This window comes from Bubalus kerabau, chromosome 10 (assembly GCF_029407905.1).
Source record: "Bubalus kerabau isolate K-KA32 ecotype Philippines breed swamp buffalo chromosome 10, PCC_UOA_SB_1v2, whole genome shotgun sequence".
NCBI classification, from domain to species: domain Eukaryota; kingdom Metazoa; phylum Chordata; class Mammalia; order Artiodactyla; family Bovidae; genus Bubalus; species Bubalus kerabau.
The window spans coordinates 108298911-108317762 of record NC_073633.1 but is presented as its reverse complement, the minus strand read 5'-3'; the positions used below and the strand labels follow the sequence as shown (position 1 = coordinate 108317762).

Here is an 18852-nt window from a genome sequence, read left to right as displayed (position 1 = left end):
GCAACTAGAAAAGGAAGAAATGAGGAACCCCAAGGTTAGTAGAAGGAAAGAAATTTTAAAAATTAGGGCAGAATTAAATGAAAAGAAACAAAGGGGACCATAGCAAAAATCAACAGAGCCAAAAGCTGGTTCTTTGAGAAGATAAATAAAATTGACAAACCATTAGCCAGACTCATCAAGAAACAAAGGGAGAAAAATCAAATCAACAAAATTAGAAATGAAAATGGAGGGCTCACAATAGACAACACAGAAATACAAAGGATCATAAGAGGCTATTATCAGCAACTATATGCCAATAAAATGGACAACTTGGAAGAAATGGACAAATTCTTAGAAAAATACAACTTTCCAAAACTGAACCAGGAATAAACAGAAAATCTTAACAGACTCATCACAAGCACGGAAATTGAAACTGTAATCAGAAATCTTCCAACAAACAAAAGCCCAGGTCCAGACAGCTTCACAGCTGAAGTCTACCAAAAATGTAAAGAGCCAACACCTATCTTACTCAAACTCTTCCAGAAAATTCCAGAGGAAGGTAAACTTCCAAACTCATTCTATGAGGCCACCATCACCCTAATACCAAAACCTGACAAAGATGCCACAAAAAAGAAAACTACAGGCCAATATCACTGATGAACATAGATGCAAAAATCCTTAACAAAATTCTAGCAAACAGAATCCAACAACATATTAAAAAGATCATACATCATGACCAAATGGGCTTTATCCCAGGGACGCAAGGATTCTTCAATATCCACAAATCAATCAATGTAATACACCACATTAACAACTTGAAAAATAAAAACCATATGATTATCTCAATAGATGCAGAGAAAGCCTTTGATAAAATTCAACATCTATTTATGATAAAAGACCCCTCAGAAAGCAGGAATAGAAGGAACATACCTCAACATAATAAAAGCTTTATATGATAAACCCACAGCAAACATTATCCTCAATGGTGAAAAATTGAAAGCATTTCTCCTAAAGTTAGGAAAAAGACAAGGGTGCCCACTCTCATCACTACTATTCAACATAGTTTTGGAAGTTTTGCCCACAGCAATCAGAGCAGAGAAAGATATAAAAGGAATCCAGATTGGAAAAGAAGTAAAACTTTCACTGTTTGCAGATGACATGATCCTCTACATAGAAAACCCTAAAGACTCCACCAGAAAATTACTAGAGCTAATCAATGAATACAGTAAAGTCAGGATATAAAATCAACACACAGAAATCCCTTGCATTCCTATACACTAACAATGAGAAAACAGAAAGAGAAATTAAGGAAACAATTCCATTCACCATTGCAACAAAAAGAATAAAATACTTAGGAATATACCTACCTAAAGAAACAAAAGACCTATATATAGAAAACTATAAAACACTGGTGAAAGAAACCAAAGATGACACAAATAGAGGGAGAAATATACCTTGTTCATGGATTGGAAGAATCAATATAGTGAAAATGAGTGTACTACCCAAAGCAATCTATAGATTCAATGCAATCCCTATCAAGCTACCAACAGTATTTTTCAAAGAACTAGAACAAATAATTTCACAATTTGTATGGAAATACAAAAAACCGCAAATAGCCAAAGCAGTCTTGAGAAAGAAGAATGGAACTGGAGGAATCAACCTACCTGACTTCAGGCTCTACTACAAACCCACAGTCATCAAGACAGTATGGTACTGGCACAAAGACAGAAATATAGATCAATGGAACAAAATAGAAAGCCCAGAGATAAATCCATGCACCTATGGACACCGTATCTTCAACAAAGGAGGCAAGAATATATAATGGAGAAAAGACAATCTCTTTAACAAGTGGTGCAGGGAAAACTGGTCAACAACTTGTAAAAGAATGAAACTAGAACACTTTCTAACACCATACACAAAAATAAACTCAAAATGGATTAAAGATCTAAACCTAAGACCAGAAACTATAAAACTCCTAGAGGAGAACATAGGCAAAACACTCTCTGACATACATCACAGCAGGATCCTCTATGACCCACCTCCCAGAATATTGGAAATAAAAGCAAAAATAAACAAATGGGACCTAATTAAACTTAAAAGCTTCTGCACAACAAAGGAAACTATAAGCAAGGTGAAAAGACCGCCTTCAGAATGGGAGAAAATAATAGCAAATGAAGCAACAGACAAATTAATCTTAAAAAATACATAAGCAACTCCTGCAGCTCAATTCCAGAAAAAATAAATGACCCAATCAAAAAGTGGGCCAAAGAACTAAACACACATTTCTCCAAAGAAGACATACAGATGGCTAACAAACACATGAAAAGATGCTCAACATCACTCATCATCAGAGAAATGCAAATCAAAACCACAATGAGGTACCATTTCACACCAGTCAGAATGGCTGCGAATCAAAAGTCTACAAACAATAAATGCTAGAGAGGGTATGGAGAAAAGGGAACCCTCTTACACTGTTGGTGGGAATGCAAACTAGTGCAGCCACTATGGAGAACAGTGTGGAGATTCCTTAAAAAACTAGAAATAGAACTGCCTTATGACCCAGCAACCCCACTGTGGGCATACACACCAAGGAAACCAGAATTTAAAGAGACACGTGTACCCCAATGTTCATCACAGCACTGTTTATAATAGCCAGGACATGGAAGCAACCTAGATGTCCATCAGCAGATGGATAAGAAAGCTGTGGTACATATACACGATGGAATATTCCTCAGCCATTAAAAAGAATACATTTGAATCAGTTCTAATGAGGTGGATGAAACTGGAGCCTATTATACAGAGTGAAGTAAGCCAGAAAGAAAAACACCAATACAGTATACTAACACATATATATGGAATTTAGAAAGATGGTAACAATAACCTTGTATGCGAGACAGCAAAAGAGACACAGATGTATAGAACACTCTTTTGGACTCTGTGGGAGAGGGCGAGGGCAGGATGATATGGGAGAATGGCATTGAAACATGTAAATTATCATATGTGAAACGAATCGCCAGTCAAGGTTCGATGCATGATACAGGGTGCTCGCGGATGGTGCAGGGGATGAACCAGAGGGATGGGATGGGGACGGAGGTGGGAGGAGGGTTCAGGATGGGGAACACATGTACACCCATGGCAGACTCATGTCAATGTATGGCAAAACCAATACAATATTGTAAAGAAAATAAATATATAAAACTGAAAAAAATAAAGTAAGAAAAAATTTCCTTTTCCCATTCTTCTCTTACAAGGTCACTTAGGATAACTATTCTCTCCTTTACTAATTCCTTAATATCTTCATGGTCTCAACTTTTCAATTTCATTTTTCTTCCTAACCTTACCAGTTTCTTATCTCAAAAAGGATAACAAGTTCAAAGGAGTTCTATGAATAGAGATTCAGTTCAGTTCAGTTCAGTCGCTCAGTCATGTTCAACTCTTTGCGACCCCATGAACCACAGCATGCCAGGCCTCCCTGTCCATCACCAACCCCCGGAGTCTACCCAAACCCATGTCCATCGAGTCGGTAATGCCATCCAACCACTTCATCCTCTGTCATCCCCTTCTCCTGCCCTCAATCTTTCCCAGCATCAGGGTCTTTTCAAATGAGTCAGCTCTTTGTATCAGGTGGCCAAAGTATTGGAGGTTCAGCTTCAGCATCAGTCCTTCCAATGAATATTCAGGACTGATTTCCTTTAGGATGCACTGGTTGGATCTCCTTGCAGTCCAAGGACTCTCACGAGTCTTCTCCAACATCACAGTTCAAAAGCATCAGTTCTTCGGTGCTCAGCTTTCTTTATAGTCCAACTCTCACATCCATACATGACTACTGGAAAAATCATAGCCTTGACTAGACGGACCTTTGTTGGCAAAGTAATGTCTCTGCTTTTTAATACAAAGACCTAGAATATGGATATTCAAACTTAAGTGGTGGATTATCTATAAGTCACGGGACCATGAAGCAATAGTTCACTAAAATTAAATACACACCTTTGTGCTACATCAGATAACAATGTATATCAAATTAAGGAAAACTATATAGGAGGTACAAAAGGAACAAGAAAATATTATGGGAAAAAAACTTGAAGGTAAAAAAACTACACTACATAAATTAAACTCATTAATTTTTATATTGAAGAAAGATCATTTTATTTCAGCAGCTAAATCCCATACTTTCAATAGTTAATGCTCCCTATGAACATCTAGAAATCCCTGAAGTGGAAAATATAGTATTGGGACTAGATAGTGAATAAGCCTGAAAGAAGGGTGCATCTCACAGATTAGCCCTAACACAATGCCAAGTCCATGTTTGTTTGTCTTTTAAAATATAACTTTAATTTCTTAAGCCAAAGTAGCCACATTATACACAATTTGGAAAAGAGGGAAATCCTCTTTCTAATCCTCCAATCCTAATAAAATTACTAATATTTAGTTTATTTCCTTATTATATTATATACATTTTAAAATAATAGCACAGTAATCAAAAAAATCCTGTTTCTTTTCTGTAAGGATAATCTAGCATAATATGGTTAAATGCATGGGTTCTGGAATTAGACTGACCCAGTTAAAATCCTGCTTCTCCTCACTTATTAAAAGTTTGTGTGACTTTGGGGAAATTACTTCATCTACCTACACTTGTGTTCCCTCCCTGTTGTTTGACCTGAGGCCAGTCTATGGTGGAGGTGATGAGGATAACAGCGACCTCCTTCAGAAGGGTCGTGCACGCACTGCCGCACTCAGTGCCCCTGACCCTGCCGCACGCCACCACTGACCCACACCTCCACCAGAGATGCCACGACACTCACAGGCAAGTCTGGGTCAGTCTCTTGTGGGGTCACTGCTCCTTTCTCCTGGGTCCTGGTGTGCTCAAAGTTTTGTTTGTGCCCTCCAAGAGTCAGTTTCCCAGTCCTGTGTAAGTTCTGGCCACTCTGTGGTAGGGTTAATGGTGACCTCCTCCAAGAGGGCTTAGCCGTACCCAAGGAGGGAACACAGCCGTGCCCATCAGAATAGGACCCAGTTTCCCCCTCAGTCAGTCTCTCCCATCAGGAGGCTCCCATAAGCCCCTTATCCTTATCCATCAGAGGGCAGATAGAATGAAAACCACAATCACAGAAAACTAATCAAACCGACCACATGGACCAAAGCCCTGTCTAACTCAATAAAACTATGAGCCATGCTGTGTAGGGCCACCCTATACAGATGGGTCATGGTGGAGAGTTCTGACAAAATGTGGTCCACTGGAGAAGGGAATGGCAAACCACTTCAGTACTCTTGCCTCATGAACCCAGGAACAGTATGAAAAGGCAAAAAGATAGGACACTGAAAGATGAACTCCCCAGGTCAGTAGGTGCCCAATATGTTATTGGAGAACAGTGGAGAAATAACTCCAGAAAGAATGAAGAGACAGAGCCAAACCAAAAACAACACCCAGTTGTGAATGTGACTAGTGATGGAAGTAAAGTCCGATGCTGTAAAGAACAATATTGCATAGGAACCTGGAATGTTAGGTCCATGAATCAAGGTAAATTGGAAGTAGTCAAACATGATACGAGTGAATATTGATATTTTAGGAATCAGTGAACTAAAATGGACTGGAATGGGTGAATTCAACTCAGATGACCATTTTATCTACTATTGTGGGCAAGAATCCCTTAGAAGAAATGGAGTAGCCATCAAAGTCAATAAAAGAGTCCAAAATGCAGTACTTGGATACAATCCAAAAAACAACAGAATGATCTCTTTTCATTTCCAAGGCAAACCATTCAATATCACAGTAATCCAAGTCTATGCCCCAACCACTAATGCTGAAGAAGCTGAAGTTGAACGGTTCTATGAAACCTACAAGACCTTCTAGAATGAACACCCAAAAAAGATGTCCTTTTCATTTCAGGAATGCAAAAGTATAAAATCAAGAGATAACTGGAGTAACAGGCAAGTTTGGTCTTGGAGTACAAAATGAAGCAGGGCAAAGGCTGAAACAGTTGTGCCAAGACAACATACTTGTCATAGCAAACACCCTCTTCCAACAACACAAGAGAAGACTCTACACATGGACATCACCAGATGGTCAACACCAAAATCAGACTGATTATATTCTTCGCAGGTGAAAATGGAGAAGCTCTATATAGTCAGCAAAAATAAGACTAGGAGCTGAATGTGGCTCAGATCATGAACCCCTTATTGCAAAACTCAGACCTAAATGGAAGAAAGCAGGGAAAACCACTAGACCATTCAGGTATGACCTAAATCTTATACAGTGGAAGTGACCAACAGATTCAAGGGATTAGATCTGATAGACAGAGTGCCTAAAGAATGATGAACAGAGGTTCGTGACATTGTACAGGAGGCAGCGATCAAGATCATCCCCAAGAAAAAGAAATGCAAAAAAGGCAAAATGGTTGTCTGAGGAAGTAAAAGGCAAAGGAGAAAAGGAAAGATATACCCATTTGAATGCAGAGTTCCAAAGAACAGCAAGGAGAGATAAGAAAGCCTTCCTTAGTGATCAATGATAAATTAGAGGAAAACAATAGAATGGAAAAGACTAGAAATTTCTTCAAGAAAATTAGAGATCCCAAGGGAACATTTCATGCAAAGAAGGGCACAATAAAGGACAGAAATGGTATGGACCTAACAGAAGCAGAAGATATTAAGAAGAGGTGGCACCAATACACAGAAAAAGTATATAAAAAAGATCTAATGACCCAGATAACCATGATGGTGTGATCACTCACCTAGAGCCAGACATCCTGGAATGTGAAGTCAAGTGAGCCTTAGGAAACATCACTACAAGCAAAGCCAGTGGAGGTGATGAAATTCCAGTTGCGCTATTTTAAATCCTAAAAGATGATGCAGTGAAAGTGCTGCACTCAATGACTGTGTGAGTGAAAGTCACTCAGTCATGTCCAACTCTTTGAGACTCCATGGACTGTCCCTCGAATTCTCCAGGCCAGAATACTGGAGTGGGTAGCCTTTCCCTTCTCCAGAGGATCTTCCCAACCAGGGATCGAACCCAGGTCTCCCACATTGCAGGCAAGTTCTTTACCAGCTGAGCCGCAAGGGAAGCCCAAGAACACTGGAATGGGTAGCCTATCCCTTCTCCAGATCTTCCAGACCCAGGAATCGAACCAGGGTCTCCTGCATTGCAGCCGGATTCTTTAAAAACTGATCTATGAGGGCTCAATATGCCAGCAAATCTGGAAAACTCAGCAGTGGCCACAGGACTGGAAAAGGTCAGTTTTCATTCCAGTCCCAAAGAAAGGCAATGCCAAGGAATGTTCAAACTATCACACAATTGCACTCATCTCACATGCTAGCAAAGTAATGCTCAAAATTCTCCACGTCAGGCTTCAACAGTACATGAACCATGAACTTCCAGATGTTCAAGCTGGATTTAGAAAAGGCAGAGGAACCAGAGATCAAATTGCCAACATCCACTGGATCAAAAAAGCAAGAGAGTTCCAGAAAAACATTTGCTTTATTAACTACACCAAAGCCTTTGACTGTGTGGATCACAAAAAACTGTGGAAAAGTCTGAAAGAGATGGGAATACCAGACCACCTGACCTGCCTCCTGAAAAATGTATCTGCAGGTCAAGAAGTAACAGCTAGAACCGGACATGGAACAACAGACTGGTTCCAAATTGGGAAAGTACGTTAAGGCTGAATATTGTCACTCTGTTTAGTTAACTTATATACAGAGTACATCATGAGAAATGATGGGCTGGATGAAGCACAAGCTGGAATCAAGATTGCTGGGAGAAATATCAATAACCTCAGATACGCAGTTGACACCACCCTTATGGCAGAAAAGTGAAGAACTAAAGAGTCTCTTGATGAAAGTGAAAGAGGAGAGTGAAAATGTTGGCTTAAAACTCAACATTCAGAAAACTAAGATCATGGCATCCGGTCCCATCCTTCATGGCAAATAGATGGGGAAACAATGGAAACAGTGACAGACTTTATTTTGGGGGGCTCCAAAATCACTGCAGATGGCGACTGCAGCCATGAAATTAAAAGATTCTTGCTCCTTGGAAAAACAGCTATGACCAACCTAGACAGCATATTAAAAAGCAGAGACATTACTTTGCCGACAAATGTTTGTCTAGTCAAAGCTGTGGCTTTCCAGTAGCCATGTATGGATGTGAGAGCTGGACTGTAAAGAAAGCTGAGTGCCGAAGAACTTATGCTTTTGAACTGTGGTGTTGGAGAAGACTCTTGAGAGTCCTTTAGACTACAAGGAGATCCAACAGTCAATCCTAAAGGAAATCAGTCCTGAATATTCATTGGAAGGACTGATGCTGACGCTGAACCTCCAATACTTTGGCCACCTGATGCAAAGAACTGACTCACTAGAAAAGAACCTTGATGCTGGGAAAGATTGAAGGCAGGAGGAGAAGGGGATGACAGAGGATGAGATGGTTGGATGGCATCACCGATTCTATGGACATGAGTTTGAGTAAACTCCGGGAGTTGGTGATGGACAGGGAAGCCTGGCATGCTGCAGTCCATGAGGTTGCAAAGAATTGGACACGACTGAGCAACTGAACTGAACTGACCTGACCTATACTTGATCTCTTTTTCTGTAAAATGGCAATTTCTGTAAAATGGTGATAATGATACCAATGTCATAAGAAGACTGAAGATTAAATGAGATTAAGACACAGTGTTCAAAGGTGTGTATACTGAATGAAGTATACAAATCAGTGAAGTATACAAATTCAGTACCTTTTGGATAAGTCTTTCTTGTGATCTGTTGCTAGTACACTGCTTTCCCTAAAGACCTTTAGTTCATTTGATGTTACTTCATCATGCTGTGGATAGCAAAAAAAAATCACATTTAAAAAAATCAGCCATACCAATCATGCAATCAATATCATTTTTTTTTTAAAGTAAATTGGCAATATATATACCAACAGTCACAAAAGTATCTACAAACTCAGACCCATTCTATTTTTTTCATAGGAAAAACTCACAAAATTTTGTATATACACACACACAGAATTATCTATTTTTAGAGATACATAAAGAAAGGAGACCTGGATTTTAAAAATATAAGCTATACTTGTGTTAGATAGTAAACTGACTGATTTTATTCTCTTATTGATTTTTGAAATTTTCCCTAATGTGGTCATATAACTCTTTGGTTTTAAAAAAAAAAAAAGAAGAAGCCAAAAAAAGTGTTATTTAAACTTTCTTAAAATCCTTGACATGAAAATTTCTAGGCATCCTGCAAGTTACAAATCAAAAATATGAAGTAAGTTGAACAAATTGCTATCCCTTCAAAATTAAAGTGAAACATTTAGCTATGGAGTTACAAAAGAACTAAACATATATAAAGCTTTTCCAAAAGATTATGTTAAAGTTGACAAACCTCAGAGTCTGGTATCTATATTTACATAATATTCCATTAGGAAATTTCTATATATAGGTTGCAAGCCCACTCTAAACAATAATAAAATTTCCCAAATTACTTTCCAGATTTACCCTTGCTATTGCCATTAAAAGAGGTAACTTCTACTTACAAATTCCATGGTTGTGTTATTATAATTAGTTAATATTCAATATCAATCAATATTTGAAAGAACAAAATCCTTTATCATATAATCATACAATTTCTAGAGTCAACAGTCAATACAGGCATATGCTACTAATACATTAAAGAAACACTGGATTGGGCTGGAGCTGAGAAAATTTGGTTCCACTTTGCTAATATCTGGCTATGTGAACTAAGTCAGAGGTCTTACCTTCTTATCTCAGTCTTCTCATTTCTAAAACAGAGTAATGATCTTCAAGGGTCTTTTTGTATACTCAGTAATTATTATCAAATAATAACCATTCTACCACCATTTATGTCCCAGGAACACTCTAACAAGTCAAGGATTTGAGTTTGCTCATAATTAAATTCAGAACCTTGAACAAGAACACAAGATAATACTGTGTTTTCTTAATGTTGCTTTGGCAGCTCCTGGGATCTTATTTCTAAGACCAAGGATTGAATCTGGGCCCTCAGCAATAAGAGTGCTGAGTCCTACTGGACTGCCAGGGAATTCCCTATGCTATGCTATGCTATGCTATGCTAAGTCACTTCAGTCGTGTCTGACTCTGTGCGATCCCATAGACGTCAGCCCACCAGGCTCCTCTGTCCCTGGGATTCTCCAGGCAAGAACACCGGAGTGGGTTGCCATTTCCTTCTCCAATGCATGAAAGCGAAAAGTGAAAGTGAAGTCGCTCAGTCATGCCCGACTCTTAGCGACCCCATGGACTAGAGCCTACCAGGCTCCTCTGTCCATGGAATTTTCAAGGCAAGAGTACTGGAGTGGGGTGCCATTGCCTTCTCCGGAATTCCCTATACTGTGTCCTTTTTATTATATCACATTGAGCGTAACAAGAGGTTGTTTCAAATTGGTGATGCTAAATTTGATCAGTTGGTTAAGACTGTGTCTGCCAGATCCCTCCATTGTAAAAGTATAAGCAATGCTTGCCTTTGTAATTAATAAGTAATCTGTGAGGTGATAATGATTTTAGCATCCATTTATGGCCCTTGCCTAAATCAACTATTTTATTGGGAGTAGTAAAGTGCAAATTTTCTACCCTATCATCCTTTCTACATTTATTACCTTTTATTCTAAAAGGAAATTTTCCCTACCCCATCTTTTACTTCCCTCCTTCCCTCTTTCCTTTCTGCCTTTTTTCCTCCTTTTGTTCCTCTGTTCTTTTTTTTTTTTTTTCTTTCTTTATGCTTTGGAGTATCACTGTGGAATCATGGATTTAAAAAAAAATAATTTAAGTATTATAATCCATCACCATCATTATTCTTTTTGGATAAATTCTTATACCAATTTTGCCTTTGCATAAAGATTCTGAAGTGAATAAAAAACATGGCAAATGTGAGACAGGATGACAAAAGTTAAAAAACTTACAGTATTGCATACATTTATTGAGGTATTACTCATAACATTTAACAAATAGTACAACAAGAAATTAATCAGATAGCATCTACACTGGCAGCAAAGAACTGGTAAATACTGTGTACCTATTATTCCCTTAATATGACTGAGGCAAACTTTCAAGCTTTTTATTTTATTCATACAAAAATCTCAATTTCACTCATGTTACTAGTGTAAAAACAATGCCAAATGAGATAATGTTCAATAAAAACATGCCTTCCAAATTCCTTACTCTGGGTCACTGGAACTAACACATCACTGCTGCTGCTAAGTCGCTTCAGTCGTGTCTGACTCTGTGCGACCTCAGAGACGGCAGCCCACCAGGCTCCCCCGTCCCTGGGATTCTCCAGGCAAGAACACTGGAGTGGGTTGCCATTTCCTTCTCCAATGCACGAAAGTGAAAAGTGAAAGGGAAGTCGCTCAGTCGTGTCCGACTCCTAGCGACCCCATGGACTGCAGCCTACCAGGCTCCTCCGTCCATGGGATTTTCCAGGCAAGAGTACTGGAATGGGGTGCCATTGCCTTCTCTGAACACATCGCTAGTACATATTTTAAAGATTACACTTTCAAATTTTTTGTTTAAACTGTATATTCTGTATAAACTGTATACCTTAATTTACTCTTACCTTTTCTATCAGAAAATGTTGGTCTTGTTCCCAAATAAAACTACCAATTTTTCTCCTTATTTCTGTAGTAAGAAAAATAAATCCAATATTATTTTTCAAACAGTAACTTTGTAGAATTCACTGAATTTTGTTTAGGTTTCAAATTTCTAGGCCGGCATTATTCCACTTGTATCAAAAGTACCTGAGATATTTGTTTAAAATGAGGACTCCTATTGAACCAGATTGTTGAGGAGAAGCTGGGAACTTGCATTTCTAACAAATTCCAGATGATTCCAATGCATTATGTAAATCATTGTTCTAAACTTTTTCTGCTATGATATTTTCATAAGGTGTCAGTGTGTTTAGGCCAAGCATTAATAAAGATAACTGTCCAGTCAAAATAAAAGGCATAAAATTCCTGAATTTGTGGAGTGCTTAAATAATTCAAATTTGGAGAAGGAAATGGCAACCCACTCCAGTATTCTTGCCTGGAGAACCCCATGGACGGAGGAGCTTTGTGGGCTACAGTCCACGGGTCGCAAAGAGTCAGACACGACTGAGCGACTTCACTTTCACTTTAAATAATTCAATAATTTAGTTTGTTAAAAGAAGGTAGGGTGAGCAACATGTCTATTGGGCATGATAGTGCAGGAATTCTACAATGTTCAGCATGTCAAAGGACTGACATCTTAAATCAATGATCTCAGGTTTCCACAGTAGCCCACTCAAGGATAAAAATGTTAACATTCCTCTAGACCTAAGCTGTCTAGATTCCTCTAGACCTAAGCTACCTAGATAAATGTAGGTACATATTTGAAATGTGTAGTTAGTCCAACTTGAGATGTTCTGTAAGTTTAAAATAAACCCTGGAATCAAAAAAGAGAACACAAAAATTTATCAATAATTTTATACTGATTATATATTGAAATAATATTCTAGCTATGTTAAATAAAACATATTCTTAATATGAATTTCATCTTTTTTTATTAACTTGTGGGTATTAGGAAACCTAAAATTAGTATGTTGCTTACATTTGCCTTTCTTGCTTTTACTAGACAATCCCAGTCTAGGTGAATGATAATGCATACTTTTAATTTTTTAAAAGGAGCATGTTTTCATTTAAAACGGATTTTTTTAAGTCAAATACATTTTAATGTAAGTTGTTAAACCCAAAGATTTAATAGGAGTGATAGCTTAGATCAGATAGTCATTCCATAATATAAGCTCCCTGAAGGTAGGTATTCACTGATTTTAAGTAAATCAATTCTCCTATCCAGTTATTAATATATTTGCGTGACCACTTAGAACAATTTCTTTTTTAAGTTACAACTAGGTTTTGCCAGGACATCAACTACGGAAGAAAGCCAATCCTTGAAGTTCCCAAAGCTCTTCTACAGAAATATTTTTCAAGTTGTTTCTTTTTTTAAATACTCGGCTCGCTGGGAATTTGTACTATTTTCAGTCTGTCTTTCTAGGGATGGACACCTACACATCAAGAAATACATCAAGAACTGGGTAATAATAAGGTCTAAAAAATGGGATAGTAGGATTTGGACAGAACAGGCTAAGAATGTGTGTTCCTAGCAGGGAAAACTGAAAGAACCAATCTCAGAACAATTTATTCATTTGCTCTTTACTTCATATGGTTGCTGAAATAATGTGCAAGTACTTTAAATAATATAAAAACAATACAAACACATGGATTTATTATCACGATGAATCTTGAAATATCAGTGGAGGAAAAAAAACAGAAAAAATAACGGTGAGAGTCAAAACTAGCAACGAGCGTTTATTATATACTCACAGGTCAGATTACTTAATATATTATCCTCAAAACAACTGGGGAGAAATTGCTGGAGGCCACAAAAACTAGTTAAGTGCTGGATTCTCACCAGTGAACAATGTGAGGACAGTATTTGCATCAGTCTTATTTACCACTGAATCCCCAGCGCCTTGGTTGAAACGTGGCACAGTAGGAGCTCGGTTAATGTAAGACTGAATGATAAACAAATCGAGAATACACACCCAAGGCAATCTGATCCAAAGTACATGCTTTTCTATTTATATTAAATGACATAAAACAAAAAGCTCTGATGAAGAACAAATATCAGTAAAGCTGGATGACATAGCTGGATTTCGGAGTTTCGGAGCGATTAAAGATCTTTGCTAACCTTTTTGCAGACTTGCAGGAGGAAGAATGAAATGACCTAAAGCCACCGAGTTTTTTATTTCAGCATTGGCTACAGAGGAGAGATAGTAGGCGTGAAAAACTGTAGCATTATCTTCTATGTAATCAAGACTCTGATATATTCTAGGAGAAAGGAAATAATTTAGGTTATGAAATAAACAAGAATGTATTCAACATTTCAAAAGAAAGAATAAATGAATGGAAACAGAATTATCTGTAGGTGATCAGGAGACTGGAGGGTGGGGAGTGAAGGGGTGAGAAAGGGAGGGAGCCAGAACCGTGATCGGACCTCTGTTCCGTAAACATAATCCCACTGCAAGGTTAAGGGGGCTCAATGGTGGACAGAGTCAGAGCAACCTCCCAGAAAGTTCCTGTGATACCAGGGCAAGAGGCAGTTTACGGTGTGTACTAAAATAGTGGCAGCAAGAACAAAGAACATTTACAGGAGCACGGAACACGGTGTTTGACCTTGGATTAATTGGATTAATTAACAGACTAATGGGAGTAGGAGTTATTACTCAAAAAATTACCCACATTTTCAGAACACAACGTTTAAGATAACAGGCAATCACTTTTGGTTTAAATATACTCAACAGGAGAATTCTACAAGGCATCACACGGATGTGGGAAAGTCTGCTGGAAAAACACAACCTGAAGTCGGGACAAGACTGGAGGCGTGGGTAGGAGGCCAGGCCTTGGCGGCAGGAAAAAGGGTCTGTGCGCTATTTCCGCGCCCGCCCCTCCCCCTCCCCGCACATCCACCCCGGACTGAATTTGTTCGTTTCCAGTCTCTTCCTATTATCAATATTTATTAGCCGACAGCAACTGCCAGCGACAACTCCTGGTTCCTCATGTCCCCAAAGGTACCCCCAGGTGACCTTCAGGTACCTCAGCGTGTCTGGGTGTGAGGCATCGCAGCTGAACAAGAAGTCGGCGGCCCTCGGGTCACTGATAGTCCCCCCTTCAGCCACTGTGGAGGCAAGAGCACAGGGTGAGCCCAGCAAGTGCCCTGGGGCCAAGGTACCAGAAGGAGGGGCGGTGCTCTCCTCACCACCTCACCCACCCCTGCTGCCCAACCTCCTACCCCAAAACTGCCTCAGGTCGTGGCTGACGCTGCCACAGAACCAACCCCGCTGCCCTTGAAACATGGCGCTGCCTCACGCTCCTCACAGGCGAGGACTTGGGGGGCGGGGCGGGGCGGGGCGGGGCGGGAGGTGAGGCCACTGATTGGTCCCGGGTCCGAAGCCAAGCTCCATGATTGGCTGTCCGAGTAATGCCTCCGAAAAGCCTGAGGCACGACGGAGAAGGTTCTGGTCTCTACCAGCTGTGTGCAGCTGCTTGTGGAATTGTGAAGAGTTGTCTAAGCTTTCAGAGAAGGCAGTGGCACCCAACTGCAGTACTCTTGCCTGGAAAATCCCATGGACCGAGGAGCCTGGTGGGCTGCAGTCCATGGGGTCACTAAGAGTCGGACACGACTGAGTGACTTCACTTTCACTTTTCACTTTCATGCATCGGAGAAGGACATGGCAACCCACTCCAGTGTTCTTGCCTGGAGAATCCCAGGGACGGGGGAGCCTGGTGGGCTTCCGTCTATGGGGTCGCACAGAGTCGGACACGACTGAAGTGACTTAGCAGCAGCAGTCTAAGCTTTCCCTGACTCGGCAGAGGAGGAAGGTGTCCTGCTTGTGAGTTTTAAGCCCTAAGTATTAACAAAGGTTTTGTGCTGTGTCATTATTTTGAAACAAAACCCATTTTATCTCTTTTAAATAAATGTTTTAGTTGGAGTCTCTAAAAGAGAAGAATTCTTAAACAAAAATATCAGTATCACATTTTAAAAGGGACTTACCTGGTAGTCCAGTGTTTAGGATTCAAAAGCTGCCATTGCAAGACTAAAAAAAGTAAAAAACTAAAACCCAAAAACCTTTTTTAAAAAACCTAATATACTAATGTATCACCGGCGTTCAAGTTATGTTATTCTTTAGCGTTCCCCCACATCAGTTTTGATAAGCACATTGTTCCTGCATGGGGTCAATTTATTCTAAAATTTAAATATTGATATAAAGTTGAGCATTGCCAGCGAAATCCAATGAACAAAGAAGCCAGGCGGATTACAGTTCATAGGTTCACAGAGAGTCACACATGACTGAGTGACTGAGCATGCAATAAAAACTTCTATGATGTTTTGTAATGTCAGGCTCTGCAGCAGTGGTTCCATTTTCATTTGTGATACTAGTTACTTGTGCCTTCTTTTCATTTCTTAGTCTTACCAGAAGTTTGTAGTTCTTATTAGCCTTTTCAAAGAACAAACCTGTGACATTTTTGATACTTTCATATGTTTCATTTGTATATCATTAATTCCTGCCCTTACAATTTCCTTCTTACTTTTCTTGGCTTTACATTGCTATTCTTTTTCTAATTTCTTGAAAGAGATGACTTTTTTTCATACTTTGTTTTGCTAGTATGCATATATAAGATTATTGATTTCCTTTAAACAGTTTGCCAGTTTTTCAGATGTTATTTTTATTATCATTCAATTAAAAATATTTTCAGATTTTCAATAGGATTTTTTTGATCCATGGGTTATTTAAAATACTAAAAATTTCCAAGTTTATGTGACTGCTTAGTTATCTTGTTATTGATACCTAGTTTAAATGACTTAAGATCAAAGAATATAACTGGTGTGATTATAATCATTTTAAATTTCTTGAAACTTTCCTTCTGACTGAAATATATGTTCAGACTCCTGTGTGTATTTACAAAGAATGTCCTGCAGCTGTTGGATGTTCTCAGATGTTGGGTACAGTGTTCTATCTAACCTATGTTCATTGAGTCAAATTTGTTAATCATATTGTCTGATTCTTCTATCAATTACTGAGAGAGACATGTTAAAGTCTCCCGTTGTTTGCAGATTTATTAATATATTGTTAATTTTTGTTTTATATGTTGAAATTATGTTTTCAGGTGCATGCACATGTATACTTATTACTTTCTAGCTGATTGACTAATTAAGCACTTAAACATAAAAGGCAAAACTTTATAATATGTAGAATAAAACACAGGAGACTATCTCTGACCTGTGAGAAGAAATTTTTAAAAATGAGACAAAAGTATTAAGCTGTCAGAGAAAGTATTTGCAGTGCAAACAACCAACAGGATTGGTATCCAGAACATGTAAGTAATCTTGTGAATCAATAAGAGACAATCTTATGCAAAAATTGGACAAACATTTGTATAGGCATTTCACAGAAGAGGAAACTTAAATGGATAATAAACTTTTCAAAAGATGCTCAACCATAGTGGTAATTAGGGAAATACAAGCTAAAACCATGAGATACCATTATGTATCCACCTTACATATGTACCCTCCTACTAATAAAAATGACAAGTGAAAGTGAAAGTTGCTCAGTCGTGTCCAACTCTTTGCGGCCCAGAGTTCTCCAGGCCAGAATACTGGAGTGGGTAGCCTTTCCCTTTTCCAGGGGATCTTCCCAACCAAGTGATGGAACCCAGGTCTGCCACTTTACAGGCGGATTCTTTACCAGCTGAGCCACAAGGGAAGCCCTAGATTAATGGGGACTCCCACTGCTAGTGATGGTGTAAATTGGCACAATTTGACCAACTATTGAGCATTACTTACTGGAAGATCTGCATGCCCTATGTGCCACTGCTTATTAGGTATAAACCTAGACAAATTCTTGCTCCCATTTACCGGTACACATATCCAATAATGTGTATGGCAGCATTGTTGCTAATAAGGATAGCAACAGAGATCATTTAAAAAATAAAACAACTAAAAACAACTACTTACTTATTAACAGTAGTTTGAATTATTTAAATTGTTTAATTTTCATACACTGGAATACAACAAAAGTTTGAATTTAAAAAAGCTAAGGAAGACATGCGGCATGATTCCATTTATTTAAAGTTCAAAGAACAGGCATAATGAAACTATACTTTCTAGGAATACATACATGGGAAAACTAAACATACATGTAAAATGGGAAAACTAAACAATACGTTTGTTGGAAAAATGTATTTATGAATTTTTTACAAATGAAAAAACAGACACAAAACATAGAATAGTGATTAACTCAGGGCTGGGAGAGATACACAGGGGCCCTCAAAAGTTTTCAATACTGTTGTATTTCCAAAGCTAGATAGTGAATTAATGAGTGGGATTTTTTGTATTATTCTCCAAACTGTACATTGTATTACATATACTCTTCAGAATGTATTTTACAAGGCATTTTCCTTTTGAGGTTCTCACCTCAGTGAATCCCAACACACTGACTGGAGACTCTTTATCCTCTACTTCATTTTTTGGTTATTATCGGCCTCATCTCCTGTGGCATGAGAGAAAACAGTATATAAGATAGCCCCAGTCATGCTTCTTAGTGAAAACTATTCTGAGTCTGGGCTTCCCAGGTGGCACTAGTGGTAAAACCCACCTGCCAATGCAGGAGACATAAGATACGCAGGTTTGATCCTTGGGTCAGGAAGATCCCCTGGAGGAGGAAATGACAACCACTCCAGTATTCTTGCCTGGGTAATCCCATGGACAGAGCATCCTGGCAGGTTTTAGTCCATGGGGTCACAAAAGAGTTGGGCACAACTGAAATGATTTAGCATGCATGCATTCAGAGTCTGTTTCTAACAGGGCAGTCCTATATTGGTGTTTTATAATTCATACTCCTTAAAAAAAATTCCTATTTTTAATTGTAATCTGAGTTCTCAGTAACTGGGTTCTTCAAATTATTCAATATAGAATAACCAATTATCTGGGGAAACTGTGGGAAATTTTCTGTCATCTCTGTTAAGACAAATACCGGAAAGCTGAAGTAGCATATCTGAAAAAGTATTAAAGGTTGATTCCTATAGATAGTGGAAAATATGTATACACCTGTGGCCTGTTGTAATTCCCCTGGTGATCTGAATAAAACATTCACTATTTTCTTTCCCTTTTTAAAAAACACTTTATTGTGGTATAATATACTTCTCATAAAAATTCCCCATTATGTTTACAGTTCGCTTATTTATAGTATGGGCTTCCCTGATGGCTCAGCAGGTAAAGAATCTGCCTGCAGTACGGGAGATGCGGGTTTGCTCCCGGGGTCAGGAAGATTCCCTGGAGAAGGAAA

At 38.7% G+C, this 18852-nt stretch overlaps 1 protein-coding gene across 1 annotated transcript in view; it reads right to left on the bottom strand.

Moving 5' to 3' along the window:
* The window catches only part of TERB2 (telomere repeat binding bouquet formation protein 2), a 48767-nt gene extending 33877 nt beyond the window's left edge, over window positions 1-14890 (bottom strand). Inside the window, exons 1-5 of the mRNA XM_055538954.1 lie at window positions 14799-14890; window positions 14603-14684; window positions 13698-13837; window positions 11548-11609; window positions 8700-8785 (exon numbers count right to left, since the gene is read on the bottom strand). Of these exons, the coding sequence (XP_055394929.1) occupies window positions 8700-8785; window positions 11548-11609; window positions 13698-13837; window positions 14603-14684; window positions 14799-14862 (434 nt within the window). The 5' untranslated portion in view covers window positions 14863-14890. The remainder of the gene's footprint in view (window positions 1-8699; window positions 8786-11547; window positions 11610-13697; window positions 13838-14602; window positions 14685-14798) is intronic.
* Between the last annotated feature and the right edge of the window lie 3962 nt (window positions 14891-18852).